General features: G+C 44.1%; 1 protein-coding gene across 4 annotated transcripts in view; it reads right to left on the minus strand.

Annotated features, from left to right (window-relative positions):
- Positions 1-24445, minus strand: part of ELF2 (E74 like ETS transcription factor 2) — an 81091-nt gene extending 56646 nt beyond the window's left edge. Inside the window, exons 1-3 of one of the 4 annotated variants that reach the window (XM_084769019.1) lie at positions 24283-24445; positions 9576-9662; positions 6823-7051 (exon numbers count right to left, since the gene is read on the minus strand). In XM_084769019.1, coding sequence (XP_084625145.1) covers positions 6823-6894 — 72 coding nt within the window. In that variant the 5' untranslated portion in view covers positions 6895-7051; positions 9576-9662; positions 24283-24445. Of the gene's footprint in view, positions 1-6822; positions 7052-9575; positions 9663-23907; positions 24047-24282 lie in introns of those variants that run through there. The other 3 variants (XM_084769018.1, XM_084769016.1, XM_084769017.1) reach the window with 3 other exon arrangements.
- Positions 24446-24959: the final 514 nt, after the last annotated feature.

Here is a 24959-nt window from a genome sequence, read left to right on the forward strand (position 1 = left end):
CACAGAGAAACCATGTATCAAAAAACAAAACAAATAAACCAAAAAAGGAAAGCAGTGAAGTACTTCTGTGTAATAGTGATGGAATTATAAATAATGAGCCTTGCCCTCCCTGGCCACAGTGTGTTCCTGTCTTGCCAGGTGACCTCTTGTTCCTTGATGATTATGACATCATGCATTCTGATGCCTTCAGCAGCGCTAAAGAAAAGTACCATGCCCCTGAACCTCCAGAACTGTGAGACAAATAAACACTTCGGTATGTAATGCAGATTCACGCATTTCATTGTAGTCACTGAAAATGGATTATACAGTCTTTTTGTCAATATATGTGTTGCAAGTGTTCTTTTTTTTCTCCCTTTGTTTTTCAAGATAAGGTCTCTCTACATAGCCCTGCCTCTGCCTCCGCCTCCCGAGGTGTGTGCCACCATGCCCAGCCTCTGCTTTACACTTTCTTAATGGAACTACTTGAACAACAGAAGGCTTTGGCTTTGTTGGACAGAGTCATGCTATGTTGCCTCAACTTCCCAAAGGGTGTGATTACTGCCATGTATCATCCATAAGTTTTTATTTTTACATGTTTGTTTGTTTATTATTTCGTGTGTATGTGTGGCACATTTAATATCAATAGGTTTAAGTTTATCATGTTGTTCTTTGCTCATTTTCCTGGATATTTTCAGCTCCAGCTTATGCACTACTTGTTTTTCCTTAATATCTTAGTGATTGCTTTATATTTTACAACATGCTTTTGTTAATTTTTCTTTTTATGTGTGTTTCTCTGTCTTCTTAAAAAGATTTATTTATTACTTTGTATACGGTGCTCTGCCTACATGTACACCTTGCAGGCCAGAAGAGGGCATTAGACCACATTATAAATGGTTGTGAGCCACCATGTGTTTGCTGGGAATTGAACTCAGGACCTCTGGTCAGTGCTCTTAACCTGTGAGCCATCTCTCCAGCCCCCATACAACATGCTTTTTAATGTGTCAATATGTAATATGTGGCTCTATGTTTAATGTAAGGATTTCAGAACAGTATTATCTAATTCTTTACTCTGCTGTCCTGCATTTACTTCACAGTATAAAGTGCACAATAATTTCTGCTGAATAATTTTTAAATGATTTTACATGCTGGATGTGGTAACAACACCTTTAATCCCAGCACTCTGGAGGCAGAGGCAGGATGATGTCTGTGAGTTCAAGGCTATCCTAGTCTACATAGCTCGAGGCCAGCCAACAGGGATATGTAGGGAGACCCTGTCTCAAAAAAAAAAAAAAACAAAAACAAAAAACTCTACATCTAAATACACTGAGAGCTACATCACAAGGATCACACGTTATTTAAAATAACCTTTACTCTTAAAAAAACAAAAAACTGTGTTCTCCACACAGTAACCATTTCCCAGGACTTTTGACTTTGCATAGAACCAAGATGCCAAATGGAATTATTAACTTTCTGCCTAAAAAGCTTATTTGTAATGCTTCTTATAGTTCAAGCATATTTGTAGCCAATTTTCTTGGCCTTTGGGGAAAAATTCATTTTAAAGTTTTGTTGTTGCTGCTGCTGCTATTATTGTGTGTGTGTCTACATTTGTGGGTACTTATGCAGAGGTCATAATGCAATTTGCAGGAGTTGGTTCTTTTCTTCCACTCTATAGGTCCCAAGAATTGAACCCGCTTCATCGAGCTTGGTGACCAGCTTAGCCCAGCAGCCTAGCTACTTATTTTTACAAGATACATAATTGAGGAAGTTTTACCCTCCCAGCATTGTCTTTAAAATTTGACTTTGTGTGTATGTGGGTTTGCCTGCATGTATGTGTGTGAACATGTGTGCCTGGTATCCTGGGACGACAGAAGAAGGCACTAGACCCTGTGACCTGTAGCTATGGATGTTTTTCAGCCACCACACAGGAGCTCGGAACTGTCTCCAGGTCGTCTTCAAGATCAGCCAGTGCTCTAGCCCTGAGCGCTGCCCAGCACTCTGAAGGTAGTGCTGCCCTCTGACCTGGAAGGTTTCTACTCAAGTATCTGCGGCACTTGTCTTAGTTTTGTCTGACTGAGGGTGAGAGTCTTTCTCTGGGGCTAGAGAGTTGACACAGATATTAAGATACTGCTTGCTCTTCCAAAGGTCCTGAGTTCAATTCCCAGCAACCACATAGTGGCTCACAACCATCTATAATGAGATCTGGTGCCCTCTTCTGGTGTGCAGGTGTATATGCAAGCAGAAAACTGATAATAAATAAATAAATCTTTTTTTTTATATGAAGTTTAGTATATAAGTATGGGGGAGAAGGAAAGGGGAGACAGAGGAAGAGGAAGAGAGAAGAAAGGTAAGAGAACAAGAAAGGAAGAGAAAAACAAGAGCAAATAAATAAATCCTTTTTAAAAAATCTCTGAATTTGGCGTTGAGCAATTTTATTATAATGTCCTTGCTATCTAAGTCTGGTTTATCTTACATAGTAGTTAATATTAATCAATCTATAGGTTTATTTATCAAACCAAATCTATGGTTGTTACTTTTTTCATGTCTTTTTTCTGTTACTCTCTGCTCCACTTATTCTGAGGTTCAGTATATATACGAGTAGGCAAGACGCCAGGCATGGTGTGCTCACCTCCACCCCCGGCACTCGGCAGGGGCGCAAGGCTACCCTGCAGTACACACAGAAACACCAGCTCAAAAACCCCACACAACCCAGCATGCTGCCACACTAGAACAGCCTCAGCTAGCACCGCAGTAGATGAACAGTTTTTCTGTCCGTTCTATTTCCTTACTTTTTTTCCTCTGTACTTCCCAAAGTGGTTCTCACTGCTGGTTTCAGACTCTCTGATGCTTTACTTCTGAAGTGACTAGACAGTCTTTAGTCTCATTTAGCAAACTCTTCAGGTGGTACACATCTCAGTGCTCAAAGTTTCCTATGCTTTATGTAAATGTTCCAATAGTAGATAATACATTCTACACGCTATCTTGTCTTAGGAGTTTGGGGGGGTTGTTTTGTTTTTTTGTTTTGTTTTGTTTTGCTTTTGTCTTAGGAGTATTTTAGTGAAAAATTATGTATGGATCAGCTTCTCAGTGAGCAGCAGGTCATAATACCAGGATCTAGCCCAGGGTCCTGTAGAGGCAAAACACCTACAACACTATAGGCCCTGAATCAATTTTTAAGATCTATTTTTTAACTTTTTTCAGAGTAAATTTTAACTATAATTCTACAGCTTATTTAGCGCTTTTTAGGACTTGACCCTTGCAGATTGGAATGCCAGCAGGAGTTTGTGCCTTTCTGGCCAGTCTTTGGTTGGCTTTCTGGTCTGGTATGCCTAAACTACTGGTGTTCCAGTCAGAGACAATGGAAACCCCACCAATATGTGCAGCTCTTTCTTTAGGAAAGGGGCTCCTCTGCCTTTTGCATACTGTACCCTTCACATGAGTTTGTTGGAACCTCTCCAAGTTTGTTTCCTTGATTCAAGGAGACAGCTACTTCCCCCATGCTCCTTTTTCCTACAGAAGGCAGCTCCAAGCAGCCGGCCAGTGCCGTCTCAGAAACGCTCCTGTCTTTCAGAGAGCACAACGATACCGTACACATCGTCTGTTCTCCTCCTTTGTTTAAGCTAGCAGTGTAAGCCTGGTCTCCGTTATTCCATCACAATCTGAAGTGAAAAAACTCTGTATTTGTTTCTCTGGAAGATGATGTCATCTCGAAACTTTTATTCACGGTTTTTAAAAGGAGATTTAACTACACCCTAAGCATAACTTGTAGCCCCAGTGTAAATACTTTCCCCATGAGCAACTGCGAACTACCAGCCTGGCATCAGTGACTCCTGATCTGGAAGAGAGGTGACAGCTGGCTCTCACTGCACACGCACTCCCGGCATCCTCAGGAAAGGAGCCAACTGCAGGTAACTATTTCCATTTTTCCATAGAATTTTCCTGTCTTCCTAGTCCTACTTCTCAACATTATAGAATGCAAAGTAAATGGCACACATATTCCTTATAAATCCTCTAATGTATTTTCAAAGCTCAGGTGCCGGTGGCTGAAGGATTGGCTCAGTGTTAATTAAGAGCACCTGTTGCTCCTGCAAAGGACCCTGGTTCAATTCCCAGCACCCACTTGACAGCTCTCAACTGTCTGTAACTCCAGTCCCTGGGGATTGGATGCCCTTTTCTCGTGTGTGCATGCATATACTGCACATACATACACGCAGAAAAACATTCGTACACATAAAGTCCTATTTCTTTGTCCACCATGTGTGTCCTAGGCATCAAACTATAGTCTTCAGGCTTGGCAAAAGAGCCCTAGGAAGCCAGGCCACCTTGCCAGGTCTGTGTTAGCAGAAATAAACAAACCATTTTGCTTCAAATAATTGAGGACTGCTTCTGTTCTCAGCTTCTGATTGTATGAACGCTGAGGAAGCTGGCCTTGTCTACAGCACTGGTCCCCCATCTGGCCTACCAAGGGCAAAGTGTATTTCTTTGTTAAAGACTTTTTCTTTTCCTCTTGACATGGGTGTCTCAATATTGCTTTGTTCAAGTCATTGTTTGTGTGTTTGTTTGTCTGTCTGTCTGTCTGGTTGGTCGGTTGGCTGGTCTGAGTTGGACTGGATTTTCTCCAAGACAAGTTTTTCTGTGTAGCCCTGGCTGGCCTGGGACTAGCTCTATGAACCAGGCTGGCCTCCAACTCAAAGATCGGCCTGCCCCTGCCTCCCGAGTGCTGGGATTACAGGTGTGCATCAGCACACCTGGCTAGTAAAGTCTTGTCAGCGGCTCCCATGTTGGCCCCTATTTTTAAAGGAAATGTCCCAATACTTAATGATTAAGGAGCATTATGTTGATACAAATGTGTTTAGCAGAACTCTATAAAATCCCTTCTCACTGAGAGCCTGCTCTCCGGGCTGAAGGAGCTGTAATCATGTGTTGCCTTTGCAGAGGACACTTCCCAACTCCCTGTAACCAGCTCCCTGCGATCCGCTGCTTCTGCTGACTGCTGCTCACCAGGCATGCACGTGGCACAGGCAAAACACTCATGCACGTAAGAAACATAACTACATCTTTAATAAAGTATTTTCTCTACCATAATAATTTCCTAATATGAGCTATTCCCATCTACTTAGTGATTGCTCTTTACAGGCACCACACCTTACTACCTCACTACACTCTTCTGTGAAATGGCTTTTCTGTCTATACTCATTAGTAACTCTGCAGTTTACTTTTTGTTATTTCAGTGTCAGAAACTTTACTTTTTGTTATTTCAGTGTCAGAAACAGAAACATCTTTATCTTGTTCAATGTATTACTTTTTTTTTTTTCTTTTTGGTTTTGGCTTTTTAAGACAGGGTTTCTCAAACAAAACAAAACAAAACAAAAGAAGAATGGATCTGGGATTTGAACAGAAAGTGTTCCCACACTGGTGCCACAGCTCCTTAAATACCCCCTGAGCACGCTGCCCTCTCTGACCTCCTCCCATAGATTATAACTACCCTATTGCACCACATAAATCCTTAGTCAACACCAGCTTGGTAGATTCTGCCATCTAATACATTTTCCTCCCATGCACTTCTAACCAGGAATCCTTGTGATTCCAGGTAAACAAGGGGAAAGTAAAGGAGGCTTCCAGAAACAAACCTTGACGACCCTCTTTCCCCTATACTGGCGTCTTTCTAGTCAATAAAATGCCAATACACTCTGTAAACACACTGTGCACGGCAGCGCTCCTCACAGGAGAGAACACCAACACTACAAAGCTACAGAGCAGAGAGAAGTCATCTCACAGAGAAGCAGCATTTGCGGGGTGGCAGAGAGCGAGCGAGCACAACTGTGTCCTTGGTCTCTGGTGACTCATCCCTGGGGTGAGATACAGAAAGTGATGTGCAGCACATACAGAAGCAGACTTTAGATACGAAGGGAGCCATGGAGGAGATGGCAAACCCACGGACAAGAGCAGGTCCTCTTAGTCTGCCCACAGCACAGCTGGGTCTCAGACACTGAAAAGACACCAAGCAAGCAAGGGAACCCATCCAGACCGTGGGACACACAGCACTGTGTCCTCCCTGTCCTCTGGCATGCCTCTGTGCCATTATCCTGGCTCCAACCCCAGGGACGGCAGCATCTTTCACAGAGAGAGACTTCCCAGATACTGAAGCTGTCCTCTCACTGCTCCCAGGTGTCTCTAAGGAAACATCTGCCCGCAACACTGTTACAATTTTGGTTTGTTCCCAGACTCAGTCTCTAAGGAATGCTGGGAATAGAAACCAGGACCAGAAAATCTGTTTTCCTCTCCCACCTCTTATATCTTCAGTGCTTTCTTTCTGTAACAAAATGACCAAAAACACTAAAGATTCAAAATCCCATCTGCTTAAATTTCAAATTTTCATCTTCTAAGTATAAAAATAAGCGCACATATCAGAGTAATATATGATAGATCAATCCTGAGGTAGACTTAATAGAATAACTAAGAAATAAAGATGACAAAGGAAGCAAGCATACACTTCTAACTTAAGGTGACTGCAGCTTAGATATTTAGATACAATGTATTTCTCATTCTCCATAATCTAAGAAATGGATATTAACAAAACTTAAACTTTGTCTAAGCTAACATAACACCATTCTTCCCATCCCTTTCCTGCCTCCAAATCCATTGTAACACATACATCTTGCATCACTCAGTGGAGCATCTTCTCACACTATTACTAAGTTATATGAAAACCCAGGCCATGGTTGTTACTACTTTATGCACTGTACATTTCTACTCTCAAATACCTGTTTCTCTCATTCATTTCAAGATTAACTCATGTACTGGTTTCTAATAACAAAAGAGAGATGAAGTAAGTGAATGCCTAACCTCTTGATTGTCTATTCCAGTGCTGGAGAGCTCCTGTACAGGCCCTCCGCTGTCCACCACTGCCGATGTCATCGCTTATTCCCTGAGGAACTCTCAAATGCTACGAATCAAGGTAATTAAGGCTCACAGATGACTGCCAGTGTTATATGTTCATGTTCAGGTTCTAGTTCAATAGAGATGGAGTAGACATCCAGAAGTCCAGGCCTCTAAAGACGATTAACCAGAGGCTCTAAAAAAGAGGAAGAATTTGGAATTGTTAAAAATATATAGAAAAGATATGAAGCAATTTAGTGCTTAACACTGTTTAATTGAAACAGACATAAGCTTCTACTTCTGTGTCAAAAGAAGACATTAAATAGCATCCTACTTAAAAGTTTAATATTCAAACTCATTAACTTATTGAATAATATTTTACCAAGCTTTTGTATACAGGTATTGTTACAGAAGACATTATGTTAAAACTTCCTTGGGCCGGAGAGACCTCTGAGTAGTTCAGAGCACTGGCTGCTCTCCCAAAGGACCCGCGTCCAACTCCCAGCACCCACAGGGCCACTCACATCCACCTGTGACTCCCAGGTCCAAGGGATCCAGCGCCCCTCTCCTGGCCTCCCCACCAGCCACAAACCCGATACACAGACATACAAGCAGGCAAAACACCCATAAACACAATTTTTAAAATATTTTTAAAATTTTAGACCTGCCTTCTTTTATGGAGATGCAGTATCATACCCGGGATATTTTAACAATTTTTAAAATCTGGGCTGGAGAGAGATGGCTCACTGGTTGAGAGCACTGAGCTCAGCTCCCGGCCCCCACCATCAGGCAGCTCCAGGGACTCCAATACCCTCTCTCCACCTGTGTTCACATCATATACTCACACACAGACAAATACACACAGAACTAAAAATTAATCTTTTTAAAACTCCTTTAAGCACTGAGAACATAAAACCTGGGTTGTGGGGCTTATGCAGCAGCTGCTTTTAATGACAGAGCCATCCCCAGCCCTCCCGAGGGTGGCTTGCTTGTGTGTTTGTTTGTTTGTTTTGTTTTTCGAGACAGGGTTTCTCTGTGTAGCCTTGGCTTTCCTGGACTCACTTTGTAGACCAGGCTGGCCTCAAATTCACAGAGATCCGCCTGCCTCTGCCTCCCAAGTGCTGGGATTAAAGGCGTGCGCCACCATGCCCAGCCATTCTTTCTTCCTTTTAAAATTTATTTATTTTTATTTCATGTCCATTGACCTTTTGCCTGCATTTATGTCTCTGTAAGATGGTCAGATCCTCTGGAACTGAAGTTACAGACAGTTGTCAGATGCCATGTGGGTGCTTGGGATTGAACTAAGGCTCTCTGGAAAAGCAGCCAGTGCTCAGAACCACTGAGCCATCTCTCCAGGCCTCACTCTGCTTACAGAGGTCAGTGTCAAAATGTGTCTCCTCTAGATCTAATCCCTGAGTTCCTCTTTATTTTTTAAGACTTTTTTTCTTTTTAAAGATTCGTTTATTTGTTTGCTTATTTACTTTACAAATGAGGGCTTTGCCTGCATGTACACCTGCATGCCAGAAGAGGGCATCAGATCCCATCATACATGGTTGTGAGCCACCATGTGGGCGCTAAGAATAGAACTCAGGACCTCTGGAAGAGCAGCCAGTGCTCTTAACCGCTGAGCCATCTCTTTAACCCCTTGGGCCATGTTTTCTTTTCTTTTCTTTCTTTTTTTAGTTTTTTTCAAGACAGGGTTTCTCTGTGTAGCCTTGGCTGTCCTGGACTCCCTTTGTAGACCAGTCTGGCCTTCAACTCACAGAGCTCTGCCTGCCTCTGCCTCCCCAAGTGCTAGGATTACAGGTGTGAGTCACCATGCCCAGCAGGTTATGTTTTTTATACAGAGAAAATACATAGCTTTCTGACAGGATTTATCTTTTCTTAATGTCAAAACTAAAGAATGCAGAAAATGTAAATACATTTAAAGAAATCTATACTTATAATAAATTATTCCATTAATATATTAATGCTAATATACTCAGCATTAACTGTGATCACTGCATCATATGGAATGGGAAGAAATAATAAGGAACTTCTGTAGACATTTACTATAAAATAAAAGCAGAAACCTCATCTTTTTGTTGTTGTCGTTTTAGTTTGGTTTGGTTTGGTTTGGGTTAGCTTGGTTTGGTTTTTTGAGACAGGGTTTCTCTGGCTGTCCTGGACTTACTTTGTAGATCAGGCTGGTCTCGAACTCACAGAGATCTGCCTGCCTCTGCCTCCCAGAAAGCAAGGATTACAGGCCTGTGCCACCATGCATGCCCAGCTGAAACCTCATCTTACTACTTAAGAATGATCTAATACGTTAGTCTCTTTTTTCATATTTCTTTAAAAGATGCATTTGTTTTTTGTTATTTAATGTGTAAGTGTGTGCGCCTGAAGTGTATATATACCATATACGTGCAGATGCATGCAGTGGCCAGCAGGAGGAGTCAGATCCCCTGGAACTGGAGCCCAGGCAGCTGGCAGCTGCGAGTACTGAAACTGAAGCCAGGGCCTCTGAAAAAGCAGCAAGCGCTCTTAGCCACTGGACTATCTTTCCAGCCCCATCTTCTGCATCTTAGACAGAAAATTAAATAGGGAGTGTTTACACCTTAAGAAACTTGAAGAAAAATCCACAACCCCATCACAACAAAGTTCCTTGCTACTATAACCATTTATTAAATCTGCTTTCCAAACACACATTTTTTAAAAAAACAGAAATAAACTTTACTTACAATTTGAATGTTAAGTAGTCTAAGCATCCTTCACTGTTTTCAGAACTCGGAAGAGCTAAAATCTAAACTAGCAGTTCTCTGGAACTACTAGTGGGAAGGAAAAAAGAAAGTATTAACACAATCCTATTTAAAACTTTTTTTTTGCCCTAATTAGTTATGACTCAGACAGTAAATACTTAATAAAACAAATGATCTCCAAAGGCTGATGCACACATTTACCCAGACATAAAATCATTATGTCTAGATGAGTAAGGAATCAAAACATTTTTACAATCAAGGCTGCAACTTTAAGTTACCACTAAACAACAATTATTAAATAAGCTCAGATCCAACACACACAACCTATGCTCCATATTATGGAGTACATTACAATCAACCAGTAGGCTTTTTTAGTGTTTAAGGGGAGGGGATGGATGCATTCCCGAAAATGAGTCAGGAAAGGTGGTGAGGCACCATGTGTGTGCTAGGAGTCAAACCTAGGTCCACTGCCAGGAGCTCTTAACTGCTAAACCATCACTACAGGCCAACCAAAATGTCCTCAAGTGGTACCAGCATAATTCCTTGTGCTGTCTGGTTTTATGTCAACTTGACACAAGCTGGAGTCACTGGAGAGGAAGGAGCCTCGAATGAGAAAGGACTCAGTGAGATCGAGGCAGGCTTGGAGGGCATCTTCTTAATTACCAATGGATGGGGAGGACACACCAGGGCAGGTGGTCCTGGGTCCCATAAGAAAGCAGGTTGAGCAGGCCATGGGAAGGAAGCCAGGAGCAGGACCTGCTCCTGTGTCTCTGCATCAGCTCTTGCCTCCAGGATCCTGGCCGGCTTGAATTCCTGCCCTGACTTCCTTCAGTGATAAGCAGTAATATGGAAGTGTGAGCCAAAATAAACCCTTTCCTCCCCAGCTTGCTTTTTGGTTATGGTGGTTTCATCACAGCAATATAAGCCCTACTAAAGACACTCCTCAGCTGGGCATGGTGGCTCCGCCTTTAATCCCAGCACTCACGAGGCAGAGGCAGGTGGATCAATGTGAGTTCGAGGCCAGCCTGGTCTACAGAGCAAGTCCAGGACAGAGAAACCCTGTCTCAAAAAACCAAAAGAAACAAAAAAACAAAAAACACTAAGGCAGGGTGTACTAGCACACCCCTTTAACCTAACATCCAGAAACCAGTGGCAGGCAGGTGTCTATGAGTTTAAAGCAAGCCAAGACTACAGATCTCAGACCCTGTGTTGGATAGAAAGATGGATGGATGGATGGATGGATAGATAGAGATAATTTTTTAAAGACTAAGGATGGGTCATGGTGGCACATGCTTTTAATCCCAGCATCCAGGAGCCAGCCTGTACTATACAGCTCAGACCCTGTCTCAAAAACAGAAAAAAAATTTTTCTCAATAAAATCAATGAGCCCCAAGTAAACTGAACTCAAAGAGAACCCCACAGTAACACACACAATAATCATACTTTCTAAAACTATAGCCAGGGCTGGAAAGACGGCTTGGTGGTTGAGAGCACTCACTGCCCTGGACAGGACCAAGGTTCAGCACCTACATGGCGACTCACAAGAATCTGTAACTACAGTCCTAGGGATCCACCACCATCTTCTGGCCTTGTCAGGCATTGCACAGACATGTTGCACATATATACAAGTCAACATTCATACTCTTAAATTTAAAAATAATAATTTTTTAATTAAAGAAACTTGGCAGCAAGCAAGAAATGATTTGTATGAGGGATCCTCAACAATATTACCAGGAATACGGCATCAGTATTTTGTGGGACTGGTAAATATATTCAAAGAACTGAAAGAAAAACTGCAGCGGGGCATGGTGGCACATGCCTTTATTCCCACCCAGCACTGGGGGAGACAGAGGCAGGTAGGTCAATGTGAGTTCCAGGCCCAGCCCAGTCTACAAAGTGAGTCAAGGACAGCCAAGGCTACACAGAGAAACCCTGTCTCAAAAAAGGAGAGAGAGAGAGAGAGAGAGAGAGAGAGAGAGAGAGAGAATATGAAAGAAAGAAAGAAAGAAAGAAAAGAAAAGAAAAGAAAAGAACTGCTATCAACAAACAACCTTACATTCTGCAGACCTGGCCTTGAAATGTGGAGGTCTGAAAGCATCCTCAGGAAAATCGACAAGTTCATTACTACTGAGCAGAGCCACACTTCACACTTCAAGAGCTGCTTACATGAGCCCAACGAGGTAAAGTAAGAGGACCCTGGACTCCAAGCTTTGGGAGGAAACCAAGGCCAGGATACAGAAGGCCGTGTCCGGGCAGCAGTGGCATGCTGCTATAAATGGTTTTTATTCATTTTTGTTCCTCTATGTGCTGCTTTAAGACACTAACTTGTTCAAATAATTTTTTGTCTAAGAGCCAATATATTAATATAAATTTGATTTAAGTAAGCCAGGAACGGTGGTACATGCCTTTAATCTCAGCACTTGGGAGGCAGAGGCAGGTGGATCACTGTGAATTCGAGACCAGCCTGGTCTACAAAGTGAGTCCAGGACATAGAGTAACCCTGTCTCAAAAAACAAAACAAAAACAAAAACAAAAAACAAAAAAAAATTTATATTATCTACACATCTTATTTATTTAATTTAAAGAGAAAGTAAAAGTTAAAAATCAGTTTGTTTGGGGGCACAAATGCATGAAGCCAAAAATCTTGTGACATCAAATTGAAAGAGACTCCTTTATGGAAAGGAATTTTTGGTTTTCTGGTGTTGGGGACTGAACACAGGGCTCCATGCATGCAAGGCAAGTGACTGAGCTACATTATCAGCCCAGAAGTAGAGTTTTACGTTATTAAAATCACACTGCGAAAACTCAAATTAGTGTTCAAATAGAGTGTTATTGCAGGTTGTTAAATGTAATTCCAGTATCAAACAAACAAAAAATAGCTATAGAAAATGAGAAATTAAGAGTTTACTTAAACCAAGAAGAGACTTGATACCCTATGAGCATATAAAAGGGGAAGAAGTCCCCCTCAGTCACAGTCATAGGGGAGGGGAGTAAGGGGAAACTGGGAGGGAGGGAGGAATGGGAGGATACAAGGGATGGGATAACCATTGAGATGTAATAAGAATAAATTAATAAAAAAAATTTTTAAAGAATCTACTTAAAAAATCAATTACAGCCAGGTGTGGTGGTGCATGCCTTTAATCCCAACACTTGGGAGGCAGAGGCAGTTGGGTCCCTGTGAGTTCAAGGCCAGCCTGGTCAACAAAGTAACAGCCAAGACTAACACAGAAAGACCATGTCTCGGGCCGGGGGGTGGGAGGTGGGGGGGGGGGGAGAGGGGGGATGGATATATATATAGTGCAAAAGGAAACTGTGATACAAAAAAATGAAGCCCAAAATTCCTGTATAGAAAATATGCAGGGAAGGTGCAGAAGTATCTCTTCATTATTAACCACTACATCCTGCTGGTTAAAGACTTAATGAGCACAGAAACAAGAACAAACCAAGCCAACATGCTGCCAGCATTTCTCATCAGAGCTAAAGATGAACTTTCTATCTGGCTTTAGACAGACAGGCCCTTTCACATACACTCACTGTGGGGCAGCAAGGCAAAGACAGTCAGAAAACTCTATAGGGAATGCACTCGTTATTGTAACTGTACTAAAGGTTAAAGCTTTATATATATTGGTATTCAATAGATAAACTGTAAAGGAAGAAATTTCCAGGAGGAAACTTATTTTTCCTGCTCTTCTTTATAAGACCAAACATCATTTACATGAAATTCTAATATAACATTTACCTGCCCTCTAATTAGAAGAAGAAGGGAGAGGAGGAGGGGGGGGAGGAGGCAGAAGAGAAGGAGGAGGAGGAGGGGGAGGAGGAGGAGATGATGATCCTTCTGTAAATTACATCTCCAGCCAGGAATGAAGCCACCACAGCACTTTCCCTGTGGCTTTCTCCACACATGGGAAACCAAAACAGACATTGCTTGATGTGCTGCTCTTCAAAGCTCCTCCCCCTCCATCCAGCTGACCTCTGACCTCATACTTCTCTCCTACCTGGGCTTGCTGAGCTCCAGGCACGAGGGAGCCTCACACTCCACACTACACACACTGTCGCGCCAGCTGCTGTTCCTCAGGCTGCAGTCTCCAGCACAGTCAACAGGATGGGCAGCGCCCTTCAGACACCTTCGCTTTCCCCTTTTTCCAATGTTCCCCTCCCCGCAAAGTACATTCCATTTGCACACAGCCCTGCTATCATTCCCTATTTAAAATCACAGTATTAGTCATTTGCTGTATTTACACTCTAAAACTACCTTGTTTGAATGTTTAATGCCTGTCTCCTCTTCCAAAATATAAGAGCCAAGAGAGCAGCGAAATAGCAGATACTGTGTCTACCACGTCTTCCAAAAAACCTAAAATACTATTTTCTTAAAGATTTTTTTATGCTGGGCATGGTGGGGCGCACCTTTGATCCCAGCATTCAGGAAGCAGAGGCAGGTGGATTACTGTGAGTTCAAGGCCAGCCTGGTCTACAAAGCAAGTCCAGGACAGCTAGAGCACTAGAGAAACCCTGTCTGGAAAAAAGAAAGAAAGAAAAGAAAAGAAAAAAAGAAAGGAAAGAAAGAAGGACAAAAGAAAAAGTAAGTTGTTCCCACACTGGTGCCACAGCTCCTTAAATACCCCCTGAGCACGCTGCCCTCTCTCACCTCCTCCCATAGATTGTAACTACCCTACTGCACCACATAAATCCTTAGTCAACACCAGCTTGGTAGATTCTGCCATCTAATACATTTTCCTCCCATGCACTTCTAACCAGGAATCCTTGTGATTCCGGGTAAACGAGGGGAAAGTAAAGGAGGCTTCCAGAAACAAACCTTGACGACCCTCTTTCCCCTATACCGGCGTCTTTCTAGTCAATAAAACGCCAACACACTCTGTAAACACACTGTGCACGGCAGCGCTCCTCACAGGAGAGAACACCAACACTACAAAGCTACAGAGCAGAGGGAAGTCATCTCACAGAGAAGCAGCATTTGCGGGGTGGCAGAGAGCGAGCGAGCACAACTGCGTCCTTGGTCTCTGGTGACTCATCCCTGGGGTGAGATACAGAAAGTGATGTGCAGCACATACAGAAGCAGACTTTAGATACGAAGGGAGCATGGAGGGGATGGCAAACCCACGGACAAGAGCAGGTCCTCTTAGTCTGCCCACAGCACAGCTGGGTCTCAGACACTGAAAAGACACCAAGCAAGTAAGGGAACCCATCCAGACCGTGGGACACACAGCACTGTGTCCTCCCTGTCCTCTGGCATGCCTCTGTGCCATTATCCTGGCTCCAACCCCAGGGACGGCAGCATCTTTCACAGAGAGAGACTTCCCAGATACTAAGCTGTCCTCTCACAGCCCCCCAGGTGTCTCTAAGGAAACATCTGCCCGCAACACTGTTACAATTTTGGTTTGTACCTTGTGGATACTGAGAAGTAAACCTGGATCCATTGCAAGAACCACAAATGCTCTTAACAGCTGAGCCATCGAGTTCGAGGCCAGCCTGGTCTACAAAGCGAGTCCAGGTCAGCCAAGGCTACACAGAGAAACCCTGTCTCGGAAAACAAACAAACAAACAAACAAACAGCTGAGCCATCTCTCCAGGTCTCTGACAGATATCTGGCTCCTGGGCCAAGGACACATCTCAGTGGGCACAAGTGTGTCTGCCTAGTCTGACCACCTCAGTCCCATCCCCAGGACCCGCACGGCAGCACGGAAGAAGCAACGACTGCAAGTTGCTCTCTGACCTCCACATCAGTTCCCATTGATTCAAAAGAAATAAAGATGACTAAAACTTCAGTTAACACTTGAAAAAGAATGGGCTGCAGGGGATCTCTGAGTTCCAGGCTAGCCTGGTCTACGTAGTAAGTTCCAGGATAGCCTATGCTACACCAAGAATCCTATCTCAAAATAAACAAACAAACAAATAAATAAATAAATACCAAATTGGGAGGTGTGGGGGGTAAAATAAGTTATCACTAATTCTACAGAACAGGAAAAAAAAGGAAAAAAACTGAATGTTTACAGTAAATAAAGAAGACACGTACAATATACAACAAAAGGCTCTTAAAGAATGAAGAAATGTTAAAAAAAATATTTTAAGAAACAGCATCAAGGAACTAGAGAGCCGGCTCAGCAGTTCGGAGCACTTCGGGGTTCAGTTCCAAGCACCCACATGGTGCCTCACAGCTGTTGGTAACTCCAGTTCCAGGGAATGCAACAGCGCCTTCTGACTTCTGATGGCACCAGGCACACACATGGCACATGTCAGGTAAAACACTTGCACACATAAAATAAAATCAATCTAAAATTAATAGAAAGGAACAGTCAGTAAGATTAATGAGGTGCGTATATGCAGGACACACCCTCCACCCCTCAGAGTTAAGACACTTGTTGCCAAGATCTCAGTCCAGTCTCCAAAGGGTAGAAGGAGAGAAGCGATTCCCACCAGGCATGCCTTTAACTCCAGCGCATGGGAGGTTGAGACAGGTAGATATCTTTGTAAGTTCAAGACCAGCCTGGTCTACGTAGCCAGCCAAGACTAAGCAGTGAAACTCTATCTCAAAATTTAAACAAAACAAAACAAAAAAAAAGGACTAACTGATTAAAAATATTAAAATCTAGGGGCTGGAGAGATGGCTCAAAGGTTAAGAGCACTGTCTGCTCTTCCAAAGGTCCGAGGTTCAATTCCCAGCAACCACATGATGGCTCACAACCATCTACAGTGAACTCTGGTGCCCTCTTCTGGCTCTGGCATTCAGGCACACATGCAGGCAGGATACTGTATATATAATAAATCTTAGCCAGGCGTTGTGGCATGCCTGTAGTCCCAGCACTCAGGAGGCAGAGGCAGGCAGATCGCTGTGAGTTTGAGGCCAGCCTGGTCTACAAAGTGAGTCCAGAACAGCCAAGGCAACACAGAGAAACCCTGTCTCGAAAAACTAAAAAAAAAAAAAAAAAAATCTCCTTTCCTCTGCCTCCCAAGTGCTGGATTAAATGGGTGCACCACCACCACCTGGCTCTTCTGTTGTTCTTAAGTGTGGCTGTGCTGCTCTGTGGGAGGATATCAGAACTTCACGCTGTCTGGCTGTACTTTTACTCGCGGACCCTTTTTCTTCTGTCTTTGATCACTTGTAACCATTTTCCTATCATCTTAACATTTCTTGAGTCTGTAGATTTATTTATTTATTTATTTATTTATTTTAAGATTTATTGTGAGCTGGGTGTGGTGGCGCACGCCTTTAATCCCAGCACTCAGGAGGCAGAAGCAGGTGATCTCTGAGTTTGAGGTCAGTCTGGTCTACAAAGTGATCCCAGGACAGCCAAGGCAACACAGAGAAACCCTGTCTCAAAAAACCAAAAAACCCAAAAAACAAACAAACAAAAAGAATAGATAAAATAATAAAAGGCAGGACTTTACAGAACGATTTCATCACAAAGAAGTTATGAATGCTAAACAGGCACGGTGGCGCACACCTGTAATCCCACCTCTCAGGAGGCAGAGGCAGGTAAGATCACTGTGAGTTGGAGGCCAACCTGGTCTACAAAGTGAGTCCAGGACAACCAAGGCTACACAGAAAAGCCCTGTCTCAAAAAACTAAAAAAAAGAAAAAAAGAAAAAATAAAAAAGAAATTATGAATACTGATCACTTCATAAATACTCAACAAAGTTATGCTATACAACAAATATGTATAATTATTATGTATAGAGACTTTAAAACATTTTAAAGATTAAAGAAATTCAATATACAAAAGAGAAAAAGATTCACACTAGACACATCATAGTAAAACTGTTAAGTCAAAAGCAGAAAAACAAATTATGAGAAACCAGGCAGACCAGAGTGTGGCAGATGGCATATTCAAAGCTGAAAGGAGGAGAAAACTTGAGCTCCAGGGACTCTGCACCCACCAAAGCTTCTCCTCAAAAGCATAGGAAAACCCAAAGATCTCAGAAAACCAAAGGCTGAGATAGCTCCCTTCCAAGCAACGCTAAAGCCAGTCCTTCAGGCTGAAGAACTCACATCCATGAACCGAAATGCATACAAAGAAACACATAAACCTATACCATACAAAGAAACATATAAACCTATACTAAGAAATAAATATGCACTACGTATAAAATGGTCTTTTAGAAGACACAGAGCTGAAGAAAGAAAACAAAAGTCCTGAAGTGAGGGAGGGAGCGGGCGGTACCTGACTGCAGGCTCAGCAGTTTGGGAGGCTGGCGAGAGATCCGTATGCAAGAGTTCAGGACTAACAGGGCGCCCTCCATAAGGTGCCAGTGGGCTCTAAACAAGAAAGAAGAAACAAGAAAGAAGAAACAAGCGCAGAAGACTGTGCTGCTGACCACGCACGACTGCTGACAGACAGGATGGGAGGTATGCTGCAAGACTGAAGCCAAGTTTCTATGTTAGACTGAAACTGTTCTTGATCTGAAATAGATTTAGTAAATTAAAAGCTGTATTTTGCTGGATATGGTGGCACATATTTGAAGTCCCAGCACTCGGCAATTGAGGCAGGAGGATTGTGTTGAATTCAAAGGCAGCTGGGCTACACCATGAGCAAAGGCCAGTCTAGAGACCCTATCTTAGAAAAAGAAAAAAAAAGAAAAGAAACAACATAGGAAAAGAGAGTTGCCAATGGCACACTGGGAAGTCTATTACATATAGAAGAGGCAGCAGAGTGTAAGCAATATTTTTTAATTGAACATCAGAAAAGTATCAAAACTGCAGGCATAAATCTCTCAGAGTCTACGCTAGTAACAGATGAAATCCTATAATCAAAAGCCAGTTATGGCATTTTCTTAAAGAAAGCATTTAACTAGGTGCTATGTACAAGATACTTTACATCAATAAAGAGAGTTGAAAGTAGGACAAAAAGAAAAGATGCTGTTAAAGTAGTAAACATGAAGAGAAAGAAAAAGATAAATTTGTAATGATGAAAAGACTAGAGTTAGCAGATAGCTACTTCTAAGACAGCTTGCCACCAAGCCTGACAACCTGAGTTCAACCCAGGACCCACAAGGTGGAAAACCAACTCCCCAAAGCTGTCCTAAGACCACATGCGCTCTGTAGCATAGGTGTGCTGTGGAGAGAGGAGGGAGGGAGGGAGGAAGAGAGGAAATAGAAGCCAATATCCTTTATAAATACAGACACCTTTAATCCCAGCATTCGGGAGGCAGAGGCAGACGGATCACTGTGAGTTCAAGGCCAACCTGGTCTACAAAGTGAATCCAGGACAGCCAAGGCTACACAGAGAAACCCTGTCTCAGAAAAAGGAAAAATAAATAATAAATAATAAAAATACAATAAATAGCCGGGCATGGTGGTGCACACCTTTAATCCCAGCACTCAGGAGGTAGAGGCAGGCGGATCGCTGTAAATTTGAGGCCAGCCTGGTCTACAAAGAGAGTCCAGGACAGCCAAGACTGCACAGAGAAACCCTGTCTTGAAACCCTCCGCCCACCAAAAAGTCAAATATCACTAAAGCAAAATCCATCAACAAATAATCGTTTACACTGAGCCAGGAGGATTTATCCTAGTAACCTCTTTCATACCTGAGGTCAAATGGCATACGTAATACGTAATACGGCGTATTATTGGACTAGGGGAGATGCCATGTGATCACCTCATTATGACCAATCATACTGTTACGTGTGGGGCTGAAGGACTTCCCAAGATGCAAGACTGTCAATGCTGAGCATGGCAGTCCCAGGTGAACTGCCACAGCTGGTGACACCAAGGGACGTGGGAAGGATATGTGACTAGTCCAATACCCACTCACTACTAAAAACAACACAACAGATGAACATCATTTACAAAAAAACAGCTAAAGCCAGCACTGTCCCTAATGATAACAAGGCTCAATGACCTTTTCCTCCTACCAACCTGGAGGATGCCATGCAGGCTCTCACCCACTTTTTGTTTTGTTTTGTTTTGTTTTGTTTTTTTGTTTTTTGAGACAGGGCTTCTCTGTGTAGCCTTGGCTGTCCTGGACTCACTTTGTAGACCAGGCTGGCCTCGAACTCACAGCGATCTGCACACCTCTGCTTCCCTAGTGCTGGAATTAAAGGTGTGCGTCACCATGCCCGGGCCTCTCACCCACTTCTAATCAGCCTTGTACTTCCTGTTAGTTGTACTCAAGTAAGAAAAGAAAAGAGGGGAAATGAAAGAAATGTATTCTGGTTAGGACAATGCAAAGTCACCTTCATTCACAGGTTATATGGTAAACTAGGTAAAAACTACTACAGAGTTCACCCAAAATACTAGAAGAATGAATAATTATTTCAATGAGATAAAAGTATACAAGATCAATCTGAAGAAAAAAATCAATGTTATACACTAGCAACAAAATTGGCACAAAATTTGAAAAAGACAACCACATTCACCAGCCTTGAGATTGAATGGGGATAAAAGAGCCTCCTGCCAAACCTGACCCCCTTAGTTCCAGGCCTAAGACCTAAGTTTTGGGGAGAATTCATCTCCAAAAGTTGTCCTCTGGCCTTCACACCTGCAGTAACCATGGCATGTGCTCAGACACTAAACAAACTGATACAAAGAAAAACATCAAGACAATTCCATTCACAGTGAAAATAAACTGAAAAAAAAAACCCCTATATATATCTGGTATATACATATAATGAAATATTACTCAGCTTTTAAAAATAAAGATATTCATCTGGGTGGTGGTGGCACACATCTTTAATCCCAGCACTCAGGACACAGAAGCAGGCAGCTCTCTGAATTTGAGTCCTGCCTGGTTTACAGAGTAAGTTCTAGAACAGCCAGGGTACAAAGAGAAACCTTGTTTCAATTAAAATATTAAAATTTAAAAATTAAAAAAGGAAATTCTGTTATTTGCAACATGGATGAACCTTGAGAACATTATGCTAAGTGAAAAAAGGCAGGCCCAGAGGGCAGGCCCACTTTCTATGAGTTATCTAAAATAGCCAAACTCAAAGAAGCAGAGAACAGCAGTCTCCAGGAGCTGGAGTCTCGCAAGAGCCATGCCTAGCTGTCCATCAAAGGACATAAAGTTTCTGTTGTACAAGGTAAATAAATTCCAGAGATCTGCTATGCCACATTTTGACCATAGTAAACAATACTATGTAAAATTTAAGTGAATACTCAAGATCAGTAAATACATTTCACATGTTCAATGTTAAGATAGGAATTTTCCCCATATTGAGATATAGATTCAAAACAACCTCTACCAAAATTCAAATGGCCCTTTTTTCAGGAGTGTTTTCTCAGTCCAACTCTAAAATTATTTATAAAAAAATAAAAGTGGAGCCAGGCATGGTGGCGCACACCTGTAATCCCAGCACTCTGGGAGGCAGAGGCAGGCAGATCTCTGTGAGTTCGAGGCCAGCCTGGTCTATAAAATGAGTCCAGGGCAAGGCTACACAGAGAAGCCCTGTCTTAAAATGAATGAATGAATGTGGACCAAAAAGTTGACTAGCTATGGCACCAAAAGAGATATGAACATGCTGTGAACATAGAACTCTGGTTGGGTACTTGCTTAGCATGTTTAACTAAGACTGTAAGAAAGAAAGAGAGGAGAGGAAGCTTAAGATTGCTGACAATATGAAAAGATAACCAACACTATGAATCATAAGAAAACCCAAAACGTCAATAGCCACTTCATACATATCCACTATCACGACTACTTCACATCCATCCTAGCAAGGACATACAGAAAACTGGACTTCAAGTCCACGACTAATGAGAATGCAATATCGTGCTGCCACTTTGAGAAACAGTTTGGAAGGTTCTCTGAAAGTTAGACATATGCCAATCATATCCCATGTGTTCACCCATGAAAAAGGAAACCATACATGCACATGAGGACTTGTAATCAAACTTCCAAGGTGTATCTATAAACAGTCTGAAAATGGAAATAATTCAAATACCCATCATAACTGGTAGATTGACAAATATGGAATGTCCATAAAGTGTATATTATCTATCAGAAATAAAGTCCTGATACATGTTGCAATATAGGGGGAAAAAACTCAAAAATGTGCTCAGTGAAAGATGTCCAACTTAAAAAGTGCATATTATAATTCCATTAGGCAAAAACAGCCAGAGGGAACAAACATGGAGATAAAACAAAATGGTGACTGGCTAGGGTTGGGCTTTGGAGAGTGAGGATTAACCACAAACAGAGCACAGCGAATATCGGGGGTGGATGGAAAAAAGTATGACAGAGCAAGCCTGGGATAGTCTCAATCCTATACATTTATTTACAAATATTGGATTAAGCCACGCAGTGGTGGCGCACACCTTGAATTCCAGCACTCAGGAGGCAGAGGCAGGCAGATCTCTGTGAGTTCAAGGCCAGCCTGGTGTACAGAGTGAATTCCGGGACAGCCAAGGCTACACAAAGAATCCACCTAGAAAAAAAGAAAGAAAGAAAAAGAAAAAGAAATGGACTATACACTCAAAATGGAGTAATTATTTTTGATATTGTTGCAAAAAGCTGATTTTTGGGTTTTTTAAATATCACTCCAAGGAGAGCATGTCCACACAAAGGAGAGCATGCATACAAATATTACTCACAATAGCCAACAAGGGGAAGCTCAAATACCTATCAACTGATGAATGGATTAACGTAAGGAAGTGTATCCGTGCAAAGAAGCATTACTCAGCAAAATAGTGACAACAACGATGATGATGTGCTGACACATGCTACAACATGCACAAATTTTAAAGACTTTATGCCAAGGGAAAGAAGGCAATTACAAAAGACTACATATTGTACACTTGTACATGACATTCCCAGAACAAGCAAAGGCATAGAGAGCCACAGGGCCAGAATGATGGGCAAAATGAGTGACTGCTAACCAGTACAGGAGTTAGTCGTTGGTATCTCGGTTGGTAGTACTGCGGATTGAACTCAGAGCCCTCTCCATGCAAAACAAGCACTATGCCACTGAGCTACATTGTTGACCCATATGTGACTAGACCTTAAAAATGACAATGAACCGGGCATGATGGTGCAGGCCTTTATTCCCAGCACTTGGGAGGCAGAAGCAGGCAGATCTATGTGAGCTTGAGGTCACCTTGGTCTACAAAGTGAGTCCAAGACAGCCAAGGCTACACAGAAACCCTGTGTCAAGAAGAAAACAAAAACAGAAACAGAAACAAAAAAACCTCCAAAGTTTCAGATTCTCTCCAAATATTTTGTAACTATGTGTGTCTGCAAGGTACAATGATTAATCTAAGTAATTAAGTTTAAAAATAGAATAACATTGCTAGGTAATGGTGGCACGCACCTTTAACCCCAGGCACCGGGGTGGGGGGGGGGGGGGAGGCTTATCTCTGTGAGTTTGAGGCCAGCCTGGTATACCGCTCAAGTTATAGGACTGCCAAGGTTACAAAGAGAGACTACCCTGTCTCGAAAACCAAAGGAAACAAAAAAAGAAAAAAAGAAAAACATTAGATACTGAAATTTCCCAGTGTTGAAGACACCAGATTCCTACTTCGATTATTTACTGGATGTATGAACTCTGTAAACTGTATTGTCTTCTATAAACCTTATTCCTAAATCCCTTTAAACATAATTCAACAGTCCCCAGTCTCATATGAAGTCATTCAACCCTCTGAAAAACTGTAAGCCACAAAAATACAATCTTATCTCACTAAGGCCCAGACGGACATTGTTCCGATACTAGCGGTAGGGAAAGTGAGTTATAGTGCCTCTCAACAGGGACGCGAAGAAAAAGAAACGCAAAAATCTGAAGATCAAAGGCGCGATTTCTACTATAGTTTCTCACTGCCCGATGAAAGCATAAGCCATTGATTAATGTCATGAACACGAGAAAGATGTTCCAGGGTTACAGTGACGACCCCCATCTTACGCCCACTTGATAAAGTACTAAGAACTTAAAGAAAGGGTATTCAGCCCAGAACGTGGCTCCTAGGAGGGCAGCCCAGCAAGTTGGCCCATGAGGGGCATCGGAAACTGCCCTGGGACTCACTCACTCGGCCCCGTAGGTTATTTTGCCGTCCTTTGCTGACAGAGTAAAAATGTCCCACTAGAGTGGGTCCGGCGGCCGCGCGCAGCGCCACTGGAGCACAGTCGGTACCGAGGCGCGCGGTGCGCTCACTACACTTGCGGCGAGGTCCCCCAGGGCCAGCTCCGCCAGCAGGGAACCCGAGAGGCGGCACCGGACCAGGGAGCTTCCAAGAGCCCCGGGTTTTTTTGTTGTTGTTGTTTTGTTGCAAACACAGATTGCGATCGCAGCCCAGCTCCCCCGGGAACTAGGAGAAGGAGGCGGCAAAGGACCAGCGGAGAGTGAGAATAAAAGAACGGCGGGGTACAACCTGTCGTGCCCGCCCGGGCGGCGGTGAGCAGGCCCGACGGCGACGGAAACTGCCGCCCGGGACGCGCTTCCCCGGCAGCCCGGCTGCCGCGCGATGACTGGCGCCGCGAGGTAAACAGCGCGCGCCGCGGTCCCTCGGCGCCACGACCGTTGCCCCGGGCCGCTCCGGTGCGGGCTCCCGCCCTACCCCCAGCTCCGCCGGTGTCACCGCCCCAGCCTCCGGAAAGCCCCTCCGCCGCCGCTGAAGCAAACAACACAGGCGCGGGGCGGGGGCGCCCAGGAGGAGGCGACACTCGGGACAGCCGGGCTGGGTCGCCGCGCCCTCCTTCTCCCTCCCGCTCGCTCCCGCCGGCCTCCGCCGTCCCCGAGCTCTTACCTGCACTCCCTCCACGTCGCCGTGTCCCTTGCCCTTCCCCTAAGGGCCGCAGACCGGCCCAGCCGCCGCAGTCACCCGCTGTTGGCCCGGCGTCCTGCGGGAAGCCGAGGGGGCCTCCCCGGGCCACCGCGCGAGCCGCTCCGCACTACAGGACCAGACAAAACCGCGCTGCGCCCCCCGCGCGCGCCGCTCCACAGAACCTCCCCCCCACCCCCCCGCAACCGCCGAGGCGACGGCGGCGACACAGCCGGGCGCGGGGAAGCGGCGGCCGGCCCCCGCCCTCCGCACCCGCTTCGGCTCCTCCCCCTCGGCCTCCTGCCGCCGCCACCAGGACACTAGAGTCCGCCTCCCCCACCCGGCCGCTCCGCGCGCTCCTCCCTCCCCGCGCGCCGCCGGGGGAGGCGACACCGCCAGTCACCGCAGCGCCTGTCAAACCGGGCCGGCTATTTATACTCCCTACCGCCCTCGGGCCCCCCGCAGCCCACCTCCTGCGCTCTCGAATCCCGCCCTCTCCTCGGTGCCCAACTTCGCCCGAACCCTCCTGCTCAGGTGGAGACGCTAGCCACTTGTCCCTCTCTGCGTCCCCGGGGCTTCCTTACTCCCCCACGTCGCGCACTGCACTGCGCTGCGGCCGCGGGACGGGCGCGTGGGGACGGCGGGGCGGTGCGTGCACCTGC

Source organism: Acomys minous (genome assembly GCF_964271855.1).
Source record: "Acomys minous genome assembly, chromosome: 19".
Lineage (NCBI taxonomy): Eukaryota > Metazoa > Chordata > Mammalia > Rodentia > Muridae > Acomys > Acomys minous.